The sequence below is a fragment of the Seriola dumerili genome, unplaced genomic scaffold (assembly GCF_002260705.1).
Source record: "Seriola dumerili isolate Sdu_G_001 unplaced genomic scaffold, Sdu_1.0 BDQW01000191.1, whole genome shotgun sequence".
NCBI classification, from domain to species: Eukaryota; Metazoa; Chordata; class Actinopteri; order Carangiformes; family Carangidae; genus Seriola; species Seriola dumerili.
This window is the reverse complement of record NW_019174446.1, coordinates 884,797-901,736: the sequence shown is the minus strand read 5'-3', so window position 1 is coordinate 901,736 and position 16,940 is coordinate 884,797. Positions and strand designations below refer to the sequence as shown.

At 40.2% G+C, this 16,940-nt stretch overlaps 1 protein-coding gene across 1 annotated transcript in view; it reads right to left on the bottom strand.

Moving 5' to 3' along the window:
- LOC111227695 (dolichyl-diphosphooligosaccharide--protein glycosyltransferase subunit STT3B-like) overlaps positions 1–16,940 on the bottom strand; it is a 37,258-nt gene that overhangs the window by 2,654 nt on the left and 17,664 nt on the right. Inside the window, exons 3-15 of the mRNA XM_022753334.1 lie at positions 15,352–15,639; positions 13,783–13,848; positions 12,360–12,459; positions 9,749–9,847; positions 9,212–9,358; positions 8,878–8,926; positions 7,891–8,045; positions 5,045–5,256; positions 4,628–4,815; positions 3,770–3,941; positions 3,214–3,387; positions 2,260–2,373; positions 1,905–2,114 (exon numbers count right to left, since the gene is read on the bottom strand). Coding sequence (XP_022609055.1) covers positions 1,905–2,114; positions 2,260–2,373; positions 3,214–3,387; positions 3,770–3,941; positions 4,628–4,815; positions 5,045–5,256; positions 7,891–8,045; positions 8,878–8,926; positions 9,212–9,358; positions 9,749–9,847; positions 12,360–12,459; positions 13,783–13,848; positions 15,352–15,639 — 1,974 coding nt within the window. The remainder of the gene's footprint in view (positions 1–1,904; positions 2,115–2,259; positions 2,374–3,213; positions 3,388–3,769; positions 3,942–4,627; positions 4,816–5,044; positions 5,257–7,890; positions 8,046–8,877; positions 8,927–9,211; positions 9,359–9,748; positions 9,848–12,359; positions 12,460–13,782; positions 13,849–15,351; positions 15,640–16,940) is intronic.

Genomic DNA, 16,940 nt, shown 5'->3' with positions numbered 1-16,940 from the left:
CAGGCGCTTTCATTTTGCTCCGTGGTGAGTTTAAGGTCGCTGTGTGATATAAGACGCTGACAGCGCACGGTAAGACAAGACAGAGAAACAGAGAGTTCTTCAGACCATTGGGGCAAAGTGAGAAGTATCCATAAATCTGTCATTGCCATTTATTCCCATTGGGCTGCTCCTCTCGGGCCGTGTGCACGCAGTAAGGTGTGTGAATGAGTTACTATGGTTACCGCGACGCTGTGTGTCTCTGTCGCTCTGAAACTTGATTCAGTAACAGGTTTTCTAGGTTAGTATGCTTTTACAAAAATCATGAATGTTATTGTACCTCATGACTGAAATCTAGTGCTATAATTTTACATTTTTGTTAAACATAATTAAAGAAGAAGAATCCTCAGAGCCTCCTTCATGAAGAAATAGGCTATATTTAAAAAAGGGGCGACCAAATCATGGCTGCAACCAGTGAATAAGTTAGCATTATATCAGTCTCACACACTTTGTAAAAGTTCCACACGGCCGACATGTTTTGTTTTTGGTGGCCTGTCATACACCAGCGCAGTGAACAAAGTGGGAGGCGGGACTACACCACACAGCCACAGACACCAGAGTATTAACCAGAGGTGATCGATTTTAAGGTGATCGGTGACTAGGAGCATTACTTGCCGATCTACCAATCAAGTATTTTTAATGAAAATCGGCTGATCATGATCGGCGGCCGATTAAGTGAGGCATCCCTTGTTTTAAATGCAAAAAAGGAATGAAGAAAAGAGAAAAAAGGTGAAATACAACAAACATTTATGTGCATTTACTTTCCTGCAACTGTCATAATTAAATTAGCTTTTTGAAGAGTTGCGAGCTGTGTTTCATGTCCCATTAAAACCAAACCACAACCCAAAAACAGAGTTAAAAGGTGTGGTGTATTTTCAGTGTTGCCCAGCAGAGGGCAAAAGCTTTCAGTTTCAGTAACAAGCTGATGACAGACGGCCTTTGACATTCTAACAGTTTCCTGTGGGCTGGCTGGATGGACACTCCTGAATGTACATGTAGTTACACTTGTGGTTGATGGTGGTTTTCAGGGATGGACTGTTGCAGGAAGCTGATAATAATAATGTATTGAGATTTGTTTACATCGCTACTGGAGTCACACTGCCCAGTTAGCCTAGCAGCACATTAAGGATAACTGTTTAGTGTGTCCTCATATGTAAAATGAGGTTACAGCTACAAAAGAAGCACCACATCTGGTTTTGAACACCACTGATTTTTTCATTCACCAGCAGCTGGTCAGTGAGTCATGGGATGGTTTCAGACTGCAAATTCTCACTTTACATTTTGTTTGGATAAACTTCTGTGTGTGGATACCGTAAAACAAACCCACATGTATGAGTTTATTTTTCTTTTTTTTGCGTAAACTGCTGCCAGTGTTGCCAGTTAATGCTTTCCACTTGCCCTCGGACAGTTGTAGATAGCTGACGTGCTTCAGCTCTTACTACAATCGGGGGTGTGTGTACGCAGACACATTCCACTCTTGTGCACTAGAAAGGAGGCCTGAGGACTTCCTTTGTTTGTTGTGTTTGGTTGAACGACATGAAAAAGTCAAACAAAGAAAACAGTGTGTGCGGTACAACCATTTAACAAGAGCAGCACCAGGGATGAGAAATAAACAGTACATACACATGATGCACAAAATGAGTGACCAGCACAAGTCTAGCACATTGTAGTGCGGACAGTCTTCCGTCAGCATTGTGTCTTTGTGACGTAAATGTCATCTTCTGCCCAAGTCCACAAGACACAAGGGTGAGGACATTTCCGTCACAGAGACCAGTGCAGACCCTCAGAGACATGCAGACGTGGAGACGAAGAAAACACGACTTGGCCTTTTGACCAGAGTCCAGTGGCTGACAATGAAACCAACTTACCTTTTTGGAGGTGTACTTCTGCTTAATGGTGTCAGTGCTTCGCAGCTTGTGCTCCAAACGGTCTCTGTTTTCCAGGTTCTTGACTTTATAAATCCTGACCAGCCAGTGCTCTGAGGTGAAGGCTTCCTCCAGGTGTTTCAGCTTGATGTCCTTGTTGCCGATCTCGGCGTTACGTGTCCGGTCAAACCCAGGTGGTGTCCTGAAGTCCAACTTGACAGACATGAAAAGAGATAAAAGTTATTATTCCTGTTTGACACTATTTTGTTAAGCCAAGTGTGATTACAGTGTCATTTAAATCAACAATTTTACTGTGTGAGAGGAATGTTCTGCACAAGAATTATCAATACTGACAAACCTGCATCTCTCCAAAGCGGTAATAAGACATTTTGTACATAAGGCAGTTGAGGAGGGTGGGGGAGCCGGCTTTGTCCACTCTGAACTCTCCCTGGGGGGTGAAGTAGTCACTTTCCTGGATGAAGAGGTGAGACGAGGAGAAATAAGTGAAATGACACAAACATTGAGCTGTGATTTTATTTTGGAGCCAAACATCTTACAGCACATTTTATTTGAAATCCCAGAGAGGATATTAAAAAATGATATGAAAACTGTCCAGTGGTTTGGACCTTCTGGGCCAAGTTTCACAAAACACTAAAGTATATTTGACACTGATCTGCCATTGCAATTTTCCACTCTGTTTTTAGGATTAGGGATTTTCAGACAAGACGATCAGATGAACTCGTTTGGTATTTTGATTCCTGCTCGTCATCATCGTTCACAAGGCGCCAGTTACTTCCTGAACCCCAGCAATACAGGAGTGGATAGATTTACTAAGTGACTTTTATGTCATGGAAAATATTACCTGAAGAAAACTGAATTTATTAAAGTATGGACCAGGGGATCAAATATGTAATAAGACCCTTAAGGGCAGATTTTGTAGAAGTATTAAATAATTGACCCTGTATTGTTATTTTACTCTGACCTCATTCTTAATTTTATTATATTTTCTTCCAGATCCCCCTCAGACATACTTTCCACTGTTCTTGTGTGCACACTTTACCCCTCACAAACTATACAAAGTTCTTCAATTTTGAAAAACTGTGGACGGCTAGGAAAGTAAAGTGTGTTTTCCTGTTGTATCTTTTGTAATAAACTGCTGCCCCAAAATATAGAATTTAAAAAAAAATGATATGAATTCAGCATTGCAGGCAGCTTCCAGCTTCCAGTTCATATCTGAAAAGTGCTTGAACCTTCACCTTCTTTTCGTTACTCAGTGAAGTGACTGAAACACAGTGTGTGTGACTTCTCTCACCCTGATGTCCCTGGGGTGCTCCCCCTCCGCGATGCGCACCATCCACAGGAACTTGTTGATGTCATCGCCTGAGTAGCCAATCACGCCACCGAAGATGATGAGGACATAGTCGACATCCAGTGACCTCATGATTTCATAGGCTGCAGTCTCATTAGATGACATGGCTTTGCCCACCTGTACATAGAGATATGGTAGTTGACAGTTAATTCCAATTCAGTAAAACTGCCAGAATAATATTATGTGATTGTAGCGAAGGAGCCCGTTTTCTTTCATTTTCCTCTTCCTTTCTTCATCTACCTCACTTCCTTTCCTTATCACTGACTGGCTCTTGTTTTCACTCTTACCACCCCTCATTTAACTGACTGAGTTCACCTGTTCATTACAAGGTTATTTAAAGATTTCACTCCCATTCATTCATTCTTTCTTTTTACTTATTTTTTTTCTTTAAGTAATTTCTGGTGTAACATATTTAATTGGCCAGATTGTATGATGGCACTCTATGGTTGCTGTGATAGGACAAGGGCCCTTCCCTCCCATCAAAAGCAGCAGCTCTCACCAGTGCTATGTGACTGTTGTTCCATGTGTTGTTGTCGACCAGCGTGGTTCTGTTTGCCATGCCTGCTATCTGGTAGCCGTAGTCCCACCAGGACATCACTCTGGCGTGCTCATCTGTGTTCTGCCTCAGCCAATAGTAAGCCTCTCTGAAGTCATCCAGGATGTTACGGGAGCTGGTAGAAAAAGTTCAGAGTATTAATATTAGATACAGACTAGGGCATTACACAGTAGGCATTAGCTGACAGTAGTGATATGATTAATAATAATAAAAGGTTATTTATAAAGCACTTGTCAAAATCAGAGATAATAAAGCACTTCACAAGGATAAAATAACAAAAAAAACAACACATGCAAACAAATTACTCAAGATAATAAAATAAAAACACAAAAACAGAAACACAAGTAAACGGTGTAAAAATATGTGAAATATTTGCAATATAACAGCAAAGCCCCTCAGTGAAACCTGCACCACTGTGTATTAAGCTGTCAGTTCACTCAAATTATAAAAAACCTTCTCACACTTCCATCCAATGGTATCTATCCACGTTCATAGTGTGTGTTTAACATACCAAGGTCTTATGATATCTGTCTCAGATTTCTGCCTCCGCCCCAGAGGAAGAGCCTCTTCTCTAAGTAACATGTATTTCCAGGGCTCAGTCACAAGTACGAATGTCCCATCATGTTTTTATCCCTATCTTGTAATATTACATATTTCCTTATAGCAAGGCTGACTCTGATTTTTTTACTGTATAATTTCCCCTAACACAGCTGTAAAGTGCATACATACATACATACATAGGAATAAGCCTACGTTAAAATAAGTACAGTGTGAGAAATGCACACTGTGTATTATTCTCACCCGTCGTGGTTGTAAGATGCCAGTACTACACTGGGGCTGGAGTAGGCGTTGCTGGTGACCCAGGTGCAGTGAACAGCAAACATCATAAGCAGCATCAACATCAGCATGGTGACTATAGACTTGATGTTGGGGCCCAGGCCCTCCTCAGCTTTCTCCGGCTCAGATACGTGTTTACGTACCTTACCGGCCTGCGGGGGGGGGGGGTTAAAGGGGTTAAATGAGCTGTTAATGTACTAGAAGACTGTTGATTGTCCCCACTGAGAGAATCAACATGGCCTTTGACCTGTGATAGGTTAGTAATGCATTATTCCAAGTGTATTGATTTGGAGGAAAAGCAGCAAAAGGATGACAAAACACTGAACATCAGTAGCATCTGGTGTCCCTCAGGAAGGAGAGGCGAGTAATGAGTCTGATAACCTTGTCATAGAGGTTGCTGGCGTTTTTCCTGTCGTCCTCGTCGCTGCTGTCCTCCGCAGGCGGACTCTGTCTCTTCATGTCGTCGCCCAGGTAGTGTTCAAAGACACTGGAGAAAGCCACAGCTGACAGCATGCACACCACTGGAGTCAGAGTCAGCATCAAACGCACCATCACGCCGGCAAAATACACAGCGCTTATGGCGTACAAGGCCACTGGTGTGAGGAGAGCACAGAGAGAGAGAGGAAAGGAAGTTACCTTAATTTAACACTGTCGAGTCACATCACAGGTACAATGGCAGTGAATGGAAACACATGAATCCCTTTTCATATTTTTCTTATTAAAAGGTTCCAAACTGAGTGAAATGAGCTGAAGTATCTGAGCAGCACCATGATCAGAGCTGCTCCACTTCTCTACATGATGAGGAAAGGAGCTTCAGTGCTTCCTATCTTATCTCCTTTAGCCTAGGAAACACTGGACCTTCCTTTATGAAAGGGAAGGAGAAAATGCCGTCCTACAATTCCTTGCTGCAGCAACATTTAAAGTGATGCACCGTTGCAGTTTGACCACAGCAGAGACACATTTATGTAGAAACAACAGAGAAACGTCATCATTATAACAAAATACTACAGCCGATACATTAATGTTGTTTCACTAAATCCCCTCCCATCGTGTAAAGCACTTAAATAAATTTTCTCTACTTAAGAAATGTATAGAAATATCAAAAGCTCCTATGCCAGTAAAATATAAACTTGTCTGAATATAATTTATTCTGGTCTCTTGCTCAGTTCCTCATTTCTATTTAATTATTATTTCAATGGCTCAACTTTCTCTATTTGTATATTTCTTTCATTTATCTTTTTTAAACATTTCAATCCTGTTTGTTTTGTGTTAGTGGTTAGGAAAGAAGAATTTATCATCCAAGTGTTATAAATAAAGTTAGTTTAAATAAAAAATCCTAGAGTAAGTGCAGTCAGGTTTTTCCTAAGTCTTTATGAATTCTCCTTCACAGCTCTCCTTGACCTCAGGACGTTTTCCATCGAGGTGGAGGAGAGGTGGTTACAGAGGAGATTTAGACTTTTCGACCGCAGCCTAGAACTCACTGGCAGGTGGGAACACAGACAAAACAACATCTGTGCATGAGTATCTGTATTAATGGAGTGTTTTCAGCTGAGCTGAGATCAGCACTCAAAGCAACAGGTAGACAGCTCGGAGATAAACATAAAAATCTCAGCTCAAAATGGCCTATTTTTGTGAAAGCTTTCAGAGAGGTGCAAATATATGATGCTATATGATACATTTTGAATAAAGGTGGAAAAAGTCATAAGATATAAATATAATGCCACTGACAGAAATGTATGTTACTCCAGGAATAATTGAATATATTTTAGCAACTTTAGAAATGAATTCACCATCTTCTAATGGCTCCTTCCAGCATAATAATGCACCATGTCACAAAGCAAGAGTCGTCTCTAGTTGGTTTCATGAACATGACAATGAGACTCACACAAACAGACTCATTTTCAACTGCTACTGATATCACAGGAAGTCATTAAACCAAGAGGTTTGTAGTTGCACATGAATAATTCATTTAAAACATCACATAAAAAACAAATAGCACCAGTGATTCTAGCATGAACATATTTGTTTTGACAATATTAATAGAAATGAGTAGCTCATTCTACGAGATCCTCATAAGAAAGGATATATCAAATACATACGAGAAACTGTCTCAGTGGACAAGTACGACTATGGAACACTTGAAATCAGCCTGGCAGGATGATTTGGGTGGGGAGATTACAGAGGAGCAGTGGCAGACAGCCCTAGAGCAAATTCAGAGATGTGGAGTATGTGCAAGACATGGCCTCCTTCAATCTAAGATAATACATCCTTTACACTGGTCTAAGCAAAAGCTCAATAAGATATTTCCAGAAATAGATCCTGCATTTTGGAGCCGCCTGAGGAAATCAAAAATACTGGAGAAATATTTTTCAGACCTTTTCAACAATTTTGCATGGGCATACTGATTTAGATCAGTGGTTCTAGGAACTGTAGATTCTAACATAGTAAGATACAACATGGAACATGATATGGTATCATTTGTCAGCACGATTTTAGCACGAAGACTGATTTTACTAAAACTGCACCCACACATTTGAATCTAATGAGATTCAATTAAACATTTGGAACTAGAGAAAATTTTATTCTCTTTGAAGAAACAAGAAAAGTTGAATGAGAGAATGAATCACTTCAATAACATCAAATTATCTGACAAGAGTTCAGATGGTGTCTTAAGGCCAATCAAATAAACAAAGGAAAGGAATGTATTCAAGGCATCTATCACCCTTCTGAATTATGTTTTCCTCTCCTTTTTTTTCCTAATCTTAGGGAGGGATATGTATATTATAATTCAGCTCTAGCAAACTGATCTAATCTGTATCTATATCCGTGGTCAGTAATAGGCAGATCACAGTCCAGGTCTGGAATTATTAAGAAAATTATTACATTTTGATGGAGCGTTTCTACTTAAAACTGGCACAGCTTTTCTAGCCTTTACAGCACCCGTCACATGATGCTGCTCAGCCAATCACTGCGGCTCAAGATAGTGGATGAGATCCAAGTAACGTTTTATACTAAGATGTGAAATTGAGTTAACAAAAAAGAAGAAATTATGAACATTTGTCAAAAGGTCTCTGTTTTGCTCTCATATCATATTAATCAATCCATCTTTGACTTGAGGGACATTTATAAAAACAACACTAGTGAAAACCTTCATCCTTGTTGTGTTAGACACGGTATTGTAGTGATGATGCTCGAAAAAAGTCCTTATTCCATGACAAAGCTCTTACCAAACACGCGTTCATCATTGATGTTCTTCACACAGAACCAGAGGCCTGCTGGGAAGGTGCACACGAGGATGTGAAGGTCAAAGAAGAAGGACACCCAGGTGGTGGGCTGGTGTTCAGACACTGATGCTATAATGGGAATGTGGATCTTAGCATAGCTGTGGATAACATGGAGGACAGAGAGAAGTATGGTTAGGCAAAGGAAGAGAAAAAAAGACATCTTTATAATAACAATTGGTACCAAACAACAATTTTTTCAAGATAATAGTTTATTTTGTTTTTAATGAATTTGTACTTGAATCATTTATTGACAGCTTTATGATCTTATTGATCAGACAGCTGAGATGTTAAAAAAAATAAAGTCAGCTGATGTCAGTTATCTTGGGTCAGACGATGACCTCATTCCTTTTACTGCACTGCAGCAAAACCCAAGTTCCTTTTTTAAAAAATGCCCAGGCGTGTGTGTACACACACACACACACACACACAGAGAGAGAGAGAGTTTTAAGAGTTTTACAGCTGATGCTGCAGTCAGGCAGTTCACTGTAAGCCCAGATCTGGGAGGGGGGGGTGGGGGCATTATCTGTTTAGGATTTTATGATGGGGCTGAGTGAAGGGCTGACTGACTCACTGCTTGACCATAAAAACATTTTGGCAGCTGAAGAGAGGAAAAATCTACAGTATTGTTTATATATCTAATTTGTCTGTTAGATCTGCCTAGAAGAGGAGAGTGGTGCTTGAAAAATAAATGATTCCCCTCTGCAGATTCAGACTATATCTGAATTAATTAGACTTCCTGTTAAATCAAAGCGTGGATTAAATCTTCCATGAAACTTACTCCCACCCCACCACTTTCGATCTCCTTCAGTTTAACAGATTTATAAGTTTTTGTGCTACTGTATGTAATTTAAATGAAATTATTTATCAGCGCTGTGAGCAGGTGCTTTAAATCCAGTGCAAAAGTACAGCACATTAATTATGATGACTTACCCAGTATCCCAGAGAGAGTAGAAGCGCCCACTCCATGGAGCAATGTACCCTGAGGGTGAAACACACACACCATGTGGACTCAGGAAGAACTTACTTACAAGTACATTAAAAAACTATTTGCCTTTGATTTGTAGGGAAAGTCCTCCAACTGATTGAATGTGGAATGAAGTGACTAGTTCTACCGACATCTGTGTGCACAGTAACTATGTGGTATCAAGTGCAATTCTGCCATAAAAGAAATAAAAATGTGGCCAGTTCATTATAAGGTTTGAATAATTATTTTTCCTGACAGCTGTTCGGTCGACCAACTGTCTAAAGGACAATGTGAACCAACCTGTGTACGTCAGGTAGATGACGGAGAGGAAAACCACTCCAGCAGCCAGAGAGACTCCCAAGAAGAACAGAGTCTGAAACTCCTGCCTGGTCAGTCGGTCCTTCAGGTACTGCAGGAAGGCATAAACCTGAAGCAGCACAAACACACCTGCAGAGATACAGCCAGAGGGGTTCAGGTCTCCTTGTGAGATTAGAAGAACGTTTTTAAAACTACTACTACTCATGTCAAAGCGGTGTGGCCTTGTGTTTCTCTGCATAAGCCAGCCTCAGTGGTAATACTGACACATGCTAAGCTGCTGTGGGTGCTGACATTGTAAGAACTGTCTCAGGTGAATCATGCATCATGCATCATGGTTTGAGGGCTCACACACAGACTGTATTTAAGGGTTTAATCTCATAACAGATGTCCATGTGGTTAAATGTTAAATTAATCCTTCCATCTGTACTGTGAGAGCAGTACAGATTAAATCTTGTTTTAAGTAGTAACAATAATGCTTTTCCACTTTCCCACCAAAAACCCAGGTGACTGATTACTGACCTGCTGCAGCCATGTGTTCACTGGTCCTGATCGGCTGAAAGCCCACAAAGGGGATCTGCATGGACAGCACCAGGCCGATGATGTAGAAGGTACTATAGGCTGCAGAGAGACATCAACCAGTTAAAACCAGTTACACACAAATTACTACTTACAGTGATACAGTACATGTGAGTACATTTAAACCTACTATCAAGCATACCCCCAAATGTGTATCCTACTGTAAAACCTTCTTGAAATTATGAGACTGGTGATATTTTCTCAATTTTTCTTATTTCTTCAACAAATTCCATGAAAAGACAAAAAAGAGCCAACAATAAATCCAATGAATTCATTTGGTCCAACAACTCTTACAGAGCCTCTTAGCTCTGGTCGCTATGCTGTGGTGCCATTTGCCAGAAATAGAGGGAGAAACAGTTTGTGGGAAGGGTGGGTGGAGTCCCCTCGTGGCCCTGCTCAAGCAACATTTCTGGAACAAGACCTGGATGGGTGGGAGAGAGTCCAGGTGATTTCTCCCAGGCCATGATCCTGCAGTTAGCCAAGCAACGACAACGAGCTTTGGAAAGGCTGTCCCAGTGACATGGGGCTTTCCTGGTTGTGGCGTAATTGAGAAATGCGTTTTGTGTTTATTGAGATTTTCAGAATGAAGTGGCCATTTTTTGTCGTTTTCAGTGAGAAAATGGCTATAAAAAATACCTAAGTGAGATGACATGAGAAGTCTAGCGTCAGTTACTAAGTAAGAGATGTAAAAGTTGATAACCAACGTTGGATTGAGTATTTAGGATTTCCCAACCTGAGATGACGCATGTGCAAAGGCGACCAAATGAAACGGACTGTTATGACTAAAATCACAGATTTCTCCATGTTTAAAAATTGCTGGAAACATTTGGGATGATCTAAGTACACATCTCAAAAAAATGAAGGGAGCACATAATCATCACAATATAACACCAAGTCACTTAAACTTCAGGGATATCAATCTGTCCATTTAGGAAGCACAAGCGATTGTGAATCTGTTTCACCTGTTTTGGTGCAAATGAAAGTGACAACAGGTGCAATGGAAAGGCAAAAGCAAGACAACCCCCAAAACGGGAATGGTTTTACATGTGGTGACCACAGACAGTTGCAGTGACAAAGAGAGTCAAATTCTAACCAGTTCATCCTTGAGTCCAAGTGAATGTTAATGTTAATGTGCCAAATCTGAAGAAAACTTCACTTATCAATTATTCATTCTACTTTTAACCAGAGTCCATCTGAAAATGCAGAGAGAGGCCACCACAAGAGGGCTGCAGGAGACTGCAAATGACAATGCAGACAGTCAACTTGAGTGCAGCAAGAGACACCCCCCCACCCTGAATCCCAAGAAACCAATGGGACAAAAATGAAGAAAACAATTCTTTTTATGTTATTTACCTAATTCATGTGCACTTGTGTCATTTCAAAACACTACAATCTTCAGTCTCTTTTTGACCAGTGCGTACTGTGTTACCATCAGGCAGATGATGCAGAGCTCAGCGGTCCAAACTGAATCGGTTTAAGAACTTTGTGTCTGTATCAGTCAGAATTTTAAACAGTAGCCTTAAGTAGGCGGAGGTTACAGACACAGCCTCTGCAACTGCAGGATAAAACCAAGTGGATTATTTATTCATTTACTTATCTTTATGTTGATTGTTATTATTTTATGTCCATTCTGTAATGTTTTCTACAGTGATTTATTATTACATTGACAGACTGGACTCCAAATCACAGTACAAGGTGTGCATCAGAACATGGCGAGTGGTCAGTTACTGTGTAGCTGGAGGATGAAAGATGCTCATTTATTCATTTTACCAATGATCCTATTGGAGGATGCAGAACACACATCACCCTGCCTCATCTCAACCTTCTCTTCCTTCACTGTACTTGTCCTGAGTTCCTCAGTATGGGTTCTGTTTGATTCCACATTTCATAGCTTTCTTACCAAGTGGACATCTCCCAGTTGTGTAACTTTCTATATCTTGATATGTCATCATTTCCACAGGGTTATGAACAGGTATGGTATGTATGGGCTATTGATTTGTATCTGAAACAATGGTATAGTGTTGTGGCAGCAGAAGCGAGCTGCGAGCCTGGGGTCAGGACTTGATGCATGATCAGCGAGGCGAGTTCCGAATGTGCAACGAGGCTCTTTGATGGGAAGAGGCTTTAATCTTGTTTTTCTCTTCTCTTTTGTTTCCTGCCTGCGTTTCTACTCTTCATCTCTCTACTTTTATCATGTCTCCCTTCTGCCCTTCTCTAGGGGATTTGTGTAAACCTCATATCTGTCTCATTGCAGACACAACAGCAGCTGCTAATGATTGTTATTAATCAGCAGTAACAGTGTTTATACAGTGAAGATATGACAAAGAATAACAAGCAACTTGAGACAAGCAGTGTGGTATCCCCAAATCAGTGTGCGTGCCTGTCAAAGCACAGTTTTATGTATGTGTAGCTGTTGACTGTTCAGTTAGCCCCTTCATGTTGTCTGTTTATCCTGGATGTTACACACTGGAGGGAAAGGAAATCTGTGTTTATGCCATTGGATTAATGTGAACATAAATAAAGTATGCATTTTTATGTGTGTGCTGCATCTCACCTATGTAGACTCTCCTACTAAAGCGCTGCATGAGCAGCAGGACGAACACATGGAGAGGAATAAGGTTGATGATGAACACGTAACCTCCCCAAGCTGAAACCTGTGAAACAAACAACAGATTTAGTAAGAGCATTTTTTATTTAATTTAAAACTTTTACAATAACAGATGGTGCTCCACTGCTCACACATGTATGCACGCAAACAAGAGAAAGTTTACTGCTTCTTGTCACAAAGGGATTTTGATCCCTGCTGAATCTGTGCAATGCTTTCAACTGCAGTAGATAATCAGTAGTGTAACCAGCCCACGAGTTCCTGTGGGCTAGGAACAGAAGGGCGGCTGTGTTTTCTCTTTTTCATGACACGTTCACAAACACACATTCATAATGAGACGGGCAACAATAAGAGGCAGGGTGCAAAGCTGCACGGCCCACCTGAGAGCTAGGAAATCATTATGATGTGAACTATTCAGATTATGTTATTGCTCCCTAAACCCTCAAAAGGTACGTGCATGTTCAGAACAGCAGACACACACACATGCACCTCTTTTCAAGATTCATGTGTCTCATAGTGTCTGCGAGTGAAGAAGACGCACAATTTACAGCGTGAGGTGTTGAAATCATTCATCAAGTGGTACAGCTAATGGATGGACCATACTTATGAAGTGTCTCACTCACTCCTAGGAATGATGACAGTTAACTGAGGACTAAAAACACAACTAACTCAGAGCAAGTCTTTAAACTAATTTATGAAGTGTCCTACATTGACATTCAGCGAGGAGCAGGACAGCTACTGTTTTACATCAATCAGAGCCACAGAGTAGGAATTATGACGGCATGTTGTAGTTCTGTGATAGGTACTGTTTCAAATATTTAACAATAAAAAAATGCGTAGGTAACTGAGTTATCTGTCACAGTTTATGCTGGCAATAGAAAGATTCAACAAGACTGTGAGCTTCCACTGTCCAGACCGCACCTCTTGTTAATTTATGTATCCTTACTGTTGGAGAATGTTTCTTCTGTAATGTCACCTGCTGGTAACAATATAAATATACATAAAATAAATAAACCAACAATTTGAATGAATCCAGCCTGTTTTTGCATCACTTGACGATGGAGGAATGAATTAATGTGTGTATTATCTGAGGTGCTATAAGAGTGATCAAAGTTTGATTCATTACTGCTGAAATTGTTGGTTGTGACAGAATCATCACTGTTGCACAGCTGCATTCTCCCTCTCATAAAAAAGAGAAACATTGCTTGAGGACACTGTTTCCTGAGGAGGCATCATGTGTTCTCCTCTGCGTCCTACACAAGGTCAGTGCCAAAAATTATTCACACAGATTTGGGTTCAGTTTGGTGTTATCATTTGGGTTTGTTTTAAAGTCAACTTAGAAAATGAATGCAAAATATTTGTGCGTTCTCACCATGTAGAAATAGGACAGGCAGCATCCGATAGCCCAGAAGACTGATCCCGTTTTCACTGACTTCACCTGCAGTTTACATAGGACAGCATTAACCAATAACACGCGCGCACACACACAGTCAAATATACATCCAGTTTTGGGAGTGGGCTGGGACTATAAAAGTGAAAGAAAAGAGGAGAGGAGATGCTTTCACTGGACACTATTATTAAAGTTGTTCTGTATATCTGCCCTGGCATGTCCCTGGTCTGCAGTCCTGTGTATGTACATGTGTTATTCATGATGATCTATTAAGAATTTGTTTAAAATGCCAAGGAACAGAAAAAATGCTTAATCTCCATCTTTAAATCAGCTCATACTATGACATTTCTCTTCATACCACCAACTAACAGTTCCTTCAGCACTTCATTCCTGGGAGAGTGGATTCTTTATTTAAATCTTAGTGGTATGCATTACATTTTTGCATTAGAAAACACCTTTGATTAACATTGACCTTTATAAAATCACATGTATGAATGTGAAGATGTGAAGAAAGAACATTTCCTGTATCTAGTTTGACATTATGTTTTAACTGCAAACAGGAAAAAAATCAATTATCCTCCATTCTAAAGCTGCTTAATTGATTTTTTGGTTACTTGGTTTGGTTACTATGTATGAGGCCACCTGATTAATTTAAGTCAAACAATCACTCTCTCTTTAGCTCAGGGGCCAGTTTCACAAAGACAGACTTTGACTGTGGCTTTGATATAACAAATAGTCACTTCAGATAGACTTAGTCTAAATGTATCTGTTTAGTGAAGAGAAAAAAAAACAAAAAAAAAAAACTGTTTTTGGAAAAAAAAAAATGGCTGCAGTCTCTAAAACCTCCTTCCTGTCTATTTGCTGTCTCAATAACAGTATTAGCAAACCACAAATGATGAGCCATGTTCTCCTGTTCTTTTGTCTTAAAATGAGTCAGTCTTTTTTTTTGTGAAACAGTCTGACTTGTATTAGATTAATCTATGATTCAAACTGAGAGTGGACCAACACTACAGACCAGTCTGAAATATCTTTGTCTGTAATATCTTTGAAACTGGCCCCTGGTTTTATTTACACCAAAATATCTGGTTCTTTCACTACTAAATGCTCCACCATGTTCACCAGAAATGGGATTTGCTGCTGCTGTAAATGGGATTTATCAGAGAAGAATTTGTGGGCCAGAAAAACCTAAATAACTAAGGGGGAAACTGAGGGACACTGCTAATATAGTTCAAGACCTCTGAATCTCTACACTACCTCCCAAATTTATTGATAACCATTTCCCCATTTGTAAAAAATAACTGTTCCAATCACAGCTTTGTGGGAAGAACAGAGAAAGGAGACCTTGGATTTTCTTATGCAAGAGCCAGAAAAATAGTGACAGAAGAATTTCTGCAAAAATGGCCACCAGTGTGAATGCGATCAGTTTTGTTTTGCAGTCTGACTATTGAACTTTTTCCTCAACTCCTAACAAAGAGCAGACAGTGAAGGCTGGAAGGAGAACTGTTATAAATAGCTACAAAATGGAGGGACAAAACTAAAGTGGAAGCATACCCAGAGGTAGTAGGTGAACTGCAGGGCAAAGATGGCGATGCCTTCGTTGTCAAAGGAGCCAGCCACAGAGCGGGAGATGTAGCCGGGAACGATGGCTATGAAGCAGGCTGCCAGCAGCCCTGCCCCCTGGTTCCACAGCTCCCTTGTCAGCAGAAAGGTGGAGATGGAGGTCAGGCCACTGAACACCGGGGCCAAGAACACACACACGTCACGGATGTGGACGGTGATGTGCAGCAGGTTGAGTACATAGTGGATGAGGCCCGCTGTGACCATCAGGCCAGGATACACCTACAGGAGGAGGGGAACAGAGGAGGAAGAGGAAGGCAACATCATTCAGGCTCTCTTCACAGTAGTTTAATGTTCCATAGGTTTTAAAACTCATGGGTTATTAATTAAGTCTGAGAACTAAAAAAATCTTCTATATGTTTATCTATATTTAATGTGATGAGAAGCGCATCAATACTGAAAAGCTGGTGAGAGCCCTGAACAAGTGAAAATGCTGCTTCATGCATCTTTTCACTGCTGTGACTGCAAAACGCCATCATTAACAGTTTGAATGAGCAACTCAACACTAGGAGAAAAAAAAAAAAAAAATCACATTACAAGCTTGTTTGGTAACTCACGAAGGTATTAAACAGACAATGCGCTTCCACTAGCCTGCATCATTACCTCAACAACCAAAGTTCTGTTGACAGCTAATCTAACGTTGCTGTATTTCCAACACAACAATCAATGTGGAGTTGAGAGTGATTTAAGATTCATCACAGTAATGTGACTCTTGAGAAATAAGGACAAAGAAACGGATGGAACTGAGGCAGAAAATGTTCTGACTAGAGCTGAGCAATAAAATGATGTAGATAATTTTCATGAAAAAAATACAACATAGATGATAAAATGGTGATGTGGAAATAGTTCAGATTTCTAAAGCTGGAAAAACAGCAGAATGATAGGAAGATTGGAAACAACAACTCCCACTGACTAAGACAAAGTCTGTGGTCCCAATGTGCCAACACCAGCATCAGCACCCAAGTTCACAAACAAGCGTCTTGTGGTAACATCAGATCAAACCCCTGCAGCGGTCTCTGTCTGCTCTGACAGGGCCCAGACCAGGATCTGTTTTCCACTTTGCATATATATATATTCATTTTTTATTATGAGGCAAATACAACTAAATACAGCTTCTAGTTTCAGTGTGTAATAGCTAGCATGTGTAGCATAACATAACAAAATAACACAACATTGCCTAAATGTTAGCCTGTTAGCATGGTGTCTGCAGGAAGCATCAACTTACTGATAATCAAAACTCAATGATTGCTGAGAATAAAAACAAACATTGAGTTAGAGGTATTGCCACTGATTTCCCGATTCAATTTGACTCCTGATTTGATATCGATTCAGTTAGAGATATTTCAGTTACAATACCAATTTTGCTTTGATACAAATGAGATTCTCAGAGAACTAATGCTGAAAATTGTTCATTATCAAAAATATTGATGTTTACGTTACAAGTGGACCCCAAAGCAGCTGCATTAACACACTTTCTATTTAACATGACCAGCAGTTTAGACAGATAAAAAAAAAAACAACAA